This window comes from Eretmochelys imbricata, chromosome 27 (assembly GCF_965152235.1).
Source record: "Eretmochelys imbricata isolate rEreImb1 chromosome 27, rEreImb1.hap1, whole genome shotgun sequence".
NCBI classification, from domain to species: domain Eukaryota; kingdom Metazoa; phylum Chordata; order Testudines; family Cheloniidae; genus Eretmochelys; species Eretmochelys imbricata.
Genome location: NC_135598.1, coordinates 6,088,764 through 6,096,240, shown reverse-complemented (window position 1 = coordinate 6,096,240; position 7,477 = coordinate 6,088,764). Strand labels below are relative to the sequence as shown.

Sequence of the window (7,477 nt, the reverse complement as noted above, 5' to 3'; positions counted from 1 at the left end):
GCTCTGAGATTAATCACTTTGCCGTGAACTTTAAAAAAACTTAGCACTTTAAAGGTGACCTGCAAAAGGGGTCTGTGACTCTATTGTGCTTCTTAACGATGGATGGAAGACTGGTTGGGATTTTTAAAAGATTTTATTTCTGTCTGGATGGCCAAGACTGGGCGTTCCTGCTTTGATTGGAGGTCTCCTTGGAAGACTCAGAGATGCTCAGCAGGAGCTTTCAGAGTTTATTTCCCCAACGTAGCTTTTCTCCCAAAAAGTAGGAATAAAAGGCCTGAATCCTACAAAGACTTAGGCATCTGCATTCGGTATGGCTGAGAGTAGCCCCAGTTAAGCGAATGGGACTTTGCTCCCATGTAAATGTAAATGTGTGCATAAACCCTGGAAAAGATACCAGCTTTTTAACTTCCCTGCGTATGTGTTATATCCTAACTAGAGCTGGGAGCCACTCTTCATCTGAACCATTTCTTCGCTGAAAAATGCAAACCTGGGTTGACCGAAACGTTCTGTGAATTTGTGTTGAATTTGCCAAATTGTTTCAACAGGAAAAAAAAAAACACTTAAAAAAATCAGAAAAAATCAAAATGTTTTGTTTCTACATTTTCACATCAAGACAACTTTTTCTTTAGAAATTTACCCCCCTGTTATTTAAAAGCTAAAACCCCTACAAACGACAAGAAACATTTTTGGCTGGGGTTGAACATCCAACTCCAAACCATGTGTTGGTTTGGGATGGTCAGTGAATGGAAAAATCAGTTCTTTGCCCAGGGCTAGTCATAACCCTCCACATTCTCCGGCAGGCAGGTCTTCATGTAGACAAGGCCTGAATAGCTAATGTTGAAAAACAAACAACTAAAAAATAATTTTTTAAAACTTTCAGGCCTTCTCTATCTGCCACAAAGAAGCAAAGACAGGCACGAGTCCCATACCTTTCCAGGTTACAAGTCACCATTAAAAGGAAAGGAAACCTCCCCACTTAATCCTTTCCCACCTTGCTGCCAAGTTACTGTTCACCCTCCCTCAGCCAGTAATCTTCAGTCCCTTCTCAACAACCCCTCACTGTTAAATCTCCATTAACCCTATTCTAAAGCCTTCTGCATTCCGCACACGGCAGAATCAGCCAATAATTATAGTAACAATAAGGAGAAAGGCTTGTCTGCCAACCCCAAGCAAATAAAAAATAAACCATGACAAAGCCAGCTCTGGAAGGATTCTCCCCTTTTATGGTGCCCCAGCGTGTTCACCATGAGCTAATAGGCTAATGCTAACCAGCCAGCTGAGAGCAGACATCGAGGGGGAGCTGCTTGCGAACACGAAGTGTCACCTGGTTGGTAGAGAGAGGTCTGACAATGGGGAGTCCTGGATTCTAGTCCTAGGTCTAGGGGGAAGTGTGCTTTTCAGGGTCAGAGCAGTGGTCAGGGAGCCAGGACTCCTGAGGTCTGATTCTCAGTTGTCCTTCACCTTGCATAGCCATTGGCACCTGTGCCAAATGCTCTCAGTCTGATTGGGTAGCACTTCGTGCTGGTGTAAATGATAGCACCGGGTGCAGGGCAGTGGGGAATGGAGCCCCTGGTTTTTATTCTACTCACTGCATGGCCTTGGAGCCAGTTGCTTAGGCTGAAATTTTCCAAAGTGGGCAGTGATTTGGGGGTGGGTCTCTCCATTTTTGGGTGCCCGGATGGGGACCCCAAGGTGACCCAAGTTGGGTACCTAAAAAACAGAGACGTCCCAAATCAGTGGCTGCATTTGACAATTTTGGCCTTAAACTGCTCTGTGCCTTAGGGTACGTCTACACTGCAAAACCAAAACCGCGCCAGCGAGTCTCAGAACCTGGGTCAACTGACTCGAACTCACAGGGCCTGTACTATGGGGCTGAAAATAGCAGTGTAGATGTTCTGGCTCAGGCTGGAGCCCGGGCTCTGAAACCCAGCACGGGGGGAGGGTCCCCGAGCCTGAATGGGAACGTCTACACCACTGTTTCTAGCCCAGTAGTGCAAGCCTGAGTGACCTAGTTGACCCAGGTTCTGAGACTCACTCTCGCGGGTCTTGTTTTGCAGGGTAGATGTCCTGCTGGTTTCCCTATCTATAAGACAGGGATAATAGCTCAGATCCTGAGAGGCGTCAGTCATGTTTATAAAGGAATTCCCAAGGCTCAGCGGAAAGACGGGATGGAAGATCAAAGGGATGTAGGACGCAAAGCACAGACTGTGGAGATTAACCCTGCACCAGTGGGTCTGTCTCCTGGGGGATTGAGTTTACTGGTAACCAACCCCCCCTCCCTAGGGAATGGATGTGACGCGCCAGTCCTAGGAAGGTTATAATAAATTCAGGCTATAGACAATGGCTGGTCCTGCTCTCACCTCTGCCCCCAGCATCTGCATCAGCTGCCTCTGGATTTGGTCCCTACACGGATTTCAGGGGGTGAGGAGCTGGTCTGTCCCACCCACTCAGTCTCTCCTGGGGATGGTCAGACACAGGAGGCCCCTAACAAGAATGATGGAGCAGCAGAGTCCAGCCAGTGGGCCAATGCATCCCCCAAAATAACAGACCGGTGCCTGAGTCCCCTCCGCTGATGGCAGGACTATTGGGGGGGAGGGAGGGGACCTCATGGGAATAGGGTCTGGAGATAGGGGGTAGCTACCCCCACTTCGAAGCTGCTTTCCTAGCCAGGGGAGTGAGGGAAGGGGTCTTGGCATTGCTAGGACCCACCTGCAAATTCTTATTCCATTCCCCACCTCTTCAGAACACCCTCTGCTCTCCTCCGTCCCCTTGTCAGCCTATTTCTTCCCTCTGCCGTCTGCTCTCCCCCTGCCCTGGCTGGTCTCTGCTCCCTGTCTTCCCAGTCCATCCTGGGAACTGGACAGGACGAGGGTCCTGTGAACAAAGTAACAAGTGGGCATGTGGTTAAGGCTGATATAATGCACATGCCCAAGGCAGCAGAGCTAAGGGTATGTGCATGAGGGGCACAGCAACCTTCATTGTGCCCCCTCTAACTTCTGAGCGCTCAGCTTGGCAGCCTTAACATTCCTGGCAGGTTGTTTTTCAAAGCATGGGAGACCCAGTGCGGGAGACATAGGGGGCACAGCCCTTGGCTGGGGGTCCAGAAATGGGTGGGATGGCACTGAACTGGGGGAGGAGGGATGTGAGGGAGGCAGCACTGACCTGGGGGAAGTCAGGAGTGGATGAGCGGGCAGCAGGGAGTGGGGATGGGGGCCAGGAGTGGGGAAAGCCATGTCAAGGGATGGGAGTTCAGGGGTGGGTGGGAGACAGCAGTACCCAGCACTAGGCATGTGTGTCAGGATTAGGTGGAGGCCAGCACGGTCTGGGCAGTCAGGAGTGGGAGAGGTTAGCAATGAGTGGGGATGGTGGGGGCTAGGAGTGGGTGGGGGGCATCACTGATCTGTAGGTAGGGTGTCGGAGGGGGAGGGGGGCAGCAGTCCTGGGGGACCAGAGAGGGTGGAGTTGACAAGTGATGATATTTTAGCACCACGTAGACTTTCGATTGGAACTTGCATTTGTTCAGTTCCCAGCCTGCAGGATTCAGCATCTTCTTTCTGTGTTAATTTCACGACTGGGAATGTGCATCTCTGCTTTGCTTTCCTAGAGCACTGGGGAGAGATTAGGGATTTTGCGGGACCAGGGACGGGGTAAATTGCAATCTCCTGCCTGTTTGCTTGTAGATTTCCCCTCCCTGTACCCCCTTTGCCTTCTCTCTCTGCTCTGTTTGGGGGCTCATGTTTATAATATCCTTGCACAGAGGAATCAGTGAGTGAGACATCTCTCAGCTATGCAAATTGGCTGCCTAGTTGCTTGCTGCCTTGAAGAAGTTTCTCCAGTACCTGACGCTTCACCGTGAGGAGAGTGAGGTAGTGACGAATCTACCTCAACCCCTGTCTTGGCTCCAAACCAAAAGTGGCTTTTCTCTCTCCCCTTGGGTGGAGATTCTGGATTAAAACAGCAAAATGAATGGGACCTTTTTCAACCAGACTGTCATGGAGCAAGGAGTTTATTCCAACAGGACCCAGGACCTAGGCACTTTGATGGGTTGTTGCAATGGCACCAGCTCGGTGGTGGCCAGCGATGGTGGGTCCTCCGTCCTGCTGCCCGATGAGAGGAGCCTCTACATTACACGGGTGGTCCAGATTGCTGTGCTCTGCATCCTCTCCTTGACTGTGGTGTTCGGGATCTTCTTTTTGGGCTGCAACTTGCTCATCAAGTCGGAGAGCATGATTAACTTTTTGGTCAAGGACCGCAGACCGTCTAAGGACGTGGGAGCTGCCATCATGGGGCTGTACTGAGAGGATACCAGGAGTCTGTAGGCAAGTGAACGGTATGGAATTCCGGTCGAGAAGTGCAATCCCATGCACATGGGGGGCCGGGTGTGGAATCCGGATTTGTTGCAACATGCTGGTGTACAGGGTAAATAACCCTTCTGTGCTGAATGAAAGACGTGCTGGTGAAAGGGACGGAGACATCTTTCTGGCCCTGTGTTAAGCACAATAATAAAATTGTCATCCTAATGTTGCATGCAGAAATGTGTTACGTTTTGCATGAAAACTTGCAAAAACAAAGTGAAGGTCTGGAATCTTTTTGGCTGTTACCTTGGATACTGTTACACGTTTCTTAAGGCTTTTTTTAAAACAAAACAAAACAAAACAAAGCAAAAAAAGTGAACTGTGGTGTGCAAGCCAATTAAATGAAATGTTTGTGGGGGCAGGGAAAGTGGGGTGCTCTTTGAGTCTTAAAGCCAGGACTGCATGCTAATGAATGTGCCTGTCTGTTTCTATTTCGCACCTCAAGCATGGATCCTTTTGTAAATCAAGAATTTTGTAATTGGAAAAGCATGTTCTTTTTGTTGTTGTTTTTAAATGCCTGAGATCTCCTTGTCCATGAACTGGGAGTTTCTTTTATTTAATTAAATTTAATTATTTATTTACACTATATTGAAAGAAGAAAAGGGAAAAATAAACAAAAGCATGGTTTTGTTCTGGGACCTTTTTTGAATGTGACATTGTTTAATCCTTGGGGTTTTTTTCTGTAGTTTTGAAAACCAGTGAAAGTTGAAAAAAACCCAAAAAACTGTTTCAAATGATTTTGCAGTTGTCTTTATTTTGTGTGTGTGTGGATTTTTTTTCAATGACAGCTCCAGAAGGTTAAATACCCCCCTCTTACTTTTGCAGTTGAACTCACATTTTAAAAAAATACGATTGAAACTCAAAATACCACTGTCTTGGGTCCCATTGACTAATACATTAACTGGGAACTGTTTTTTCAGGGTTGCTGCTAAATCGCTGCCAAGCACCGAAGCATAAAGGTTCGGCAAAGGCAGCTTGCAAAGCAAGATTCTGAGTTGAAATCTGCGTTCTCTGTGATTCTTGTAAAGCTGTCAAAATCCGGATATGTGAGTGAAAGGGAAGAGATGACAAAAAGGACTCCTGACCTTTTCACTACGGTGAAATGATTTCTCGGAGCGTGGGTGTAGGCCTCCAAATATGCTGGTTACTGTCTCCCTTTTGTGGTGGGGATGTGATACCGGTTAATGGGGAGTGGGGTAAAATTAGGATCTGTTGCACCAGTGTAAAACTGGAGTAACTCCACTCTGGATTCACCCAAGCTGTAACTGAGATCAGAATCCAGCTTATCATTATGACGGCTGACCTTTGATAGCACATTTCCCCCAGGGATTCCAAAGCATATTAGTGAAATACCCTAATGTGAAATATGACTAGCGCAGTGCTAAGCCTGTTGCTCTCCAGCCTGTGGGATGCAATGAGTTCGTGATGACCAAGAAACTATGGCAGAAGAACGGGGATGTCTGTCTTCTGACACCCCTCCACCCCACTGAAACTAGCTAACAACTAGGGGCCTCATCCCATTGCACTTTATCCAGCCTCAGGCACTGCTGTTACGATCTGAGAGTGTTTTACAGCCGCTGTGCACAGAGGCAAGGGGCTACATGTGGTGCAGGGCAAGGCGAATCAGGCCTGGTAGGAATTTATCCTTCTCCCCTTGAAATCCATGGAAAGGTTCCCATTTGCCTCAGTTGTATGCAGGATCAGGCCCCAAGGCTAGGTACTCTTCTGCTTTGCATCCTGCATTATCATTTACATCTGTGCAAAGCACTACCAAAATCAGCTGTGTGCTGGTGGGCGTCGGCAGGGAATAATGTAATATATTACACCCACAGTGTCTATTGTTTGTGGTGGGAATGCGATCCTGGCTAATGAGCAGTGGGATAAGATTAAGGTCGATTATACCAGTGTAAATCCAGAGTAAACTCCACACTGGAGTCACCTGATCTGTAACTGAGACAGACAGTCCTGGGCAATGGAGAATTAAACCCAATGCATATTAAAGCCCTGATTCTGCAAACCCGTAGGCATCTGCTTCACTTCCCTACCGTGAGTATTCATGGGCCTATTTTTAGTAGCGAAGTGAAGCAAGTGCATCATGTTTGCAGGATTGGGCCCTATGGCTGCAATAGGGTTTCCATTTTAAACTGGATTTTGGCCCCTTTGCTAAAATCGATCAGCCTCACACCTGGAAGGTGACAGATGGTGCTGAGGTAGAAGTGGGAGTTAAAAACCCCTCTAGTATTAAGAAATGCAGGAAATGCTGAGCTGACGTTGCGGTTCCCAAATAAGGCCCCTAAACCACCTTAACTCTCACCCGTAGCGATGCCCTGAGGAAGTCAGAAACTTGTCACAAACTAGTTAGTTTCTCACTGGAGCTAAAATATTCCCCTTTTAGCTGGATGGTGCTGGTGCCTTTTTCTGGTGATACCCGGCACCCATCAGATCATTCCGCAAATCCCTGATTAGCCAAGCAGCACCTGGAAGGCAGCATTCCCAGTGCTCTGCTGAGGGCAGGTTTCTGAGACACCCTGCAGACACCCAAGGGTCGGGTCCTATGATTCCACATCTCAGCCAAAAGGAAAAGGAGTACTTGTGGCACCTTAGAGACTAACCAATTTATCTGAGCATAAGCTTTCGTGAGCTACATCCGATAAAGTGAGCTGTAGCTCACGAAAGCTTATGCTCAAATAAACTGGTACATCTCAGCCAATTATCCAAATGTCTTTAGACACCAGGTTAAGCGCGTCTCTGTGTTTTTCAACCACCTATGCCCAGATCATGCACAGGGAGAGAGCGCACGGGAAAAGAGCAAGTGTCACTGTGGAGACCACTCATCACACGTGTTGGAGTCACGTGTGTAACCATCAATAACCCAATGCTCTGCGAGGAATGTTTTCGATGCTCTGCATAGAGGAAGGCATTGCAGAGTTACAGTGATTTGAGTTTGCATTCCAACATATGTGAGGGGAGGGGGATTCCCTTTTAACTCTTAACCGGCAGGGAGGAGGACAGAAACCCCAGACATGTGCCTGCAGCTTAACAGGAAGTTTGTAGGGGAGCGTGGTTACACGTTATTTATTTATACACAGGAGCAGCCAGAGTGACACTCAAGCTCCAGGAAG

The 7,477-nt window shown here is 47.9% G+C and overlaps 1 protein-coding gene across 1 annotated transcript; it reads left to right on the top strand.

The window, feature by feature from the left end:
* Positions 1–3,962: 3,962 nt before the first annotated feature.
* RPRML (reprimo like) lies at positions 3,963–4,298 on the top strand. The gene has a single exon (XM_077806001.1). It carries the CDS (start codon positions 3,963–3,965, stop codon positions 4,296–4,298), a length of 336 nt encoding a protein of 111 aa, XP_077662127.1.
* The last annotated feature ends 3,179 nt before the right edge of the window (positions 4,299–7,477 follow it).

What these genes read in the sequence shown, in the direction of transcription:
- RPRML (XM_077806001.1), top strand. Translation starts at nt 3,963, where the DNA reads ATGAATGGGACCTTTTTCAACCAGACTGTCATGGAGCAAGGAGTTTAT.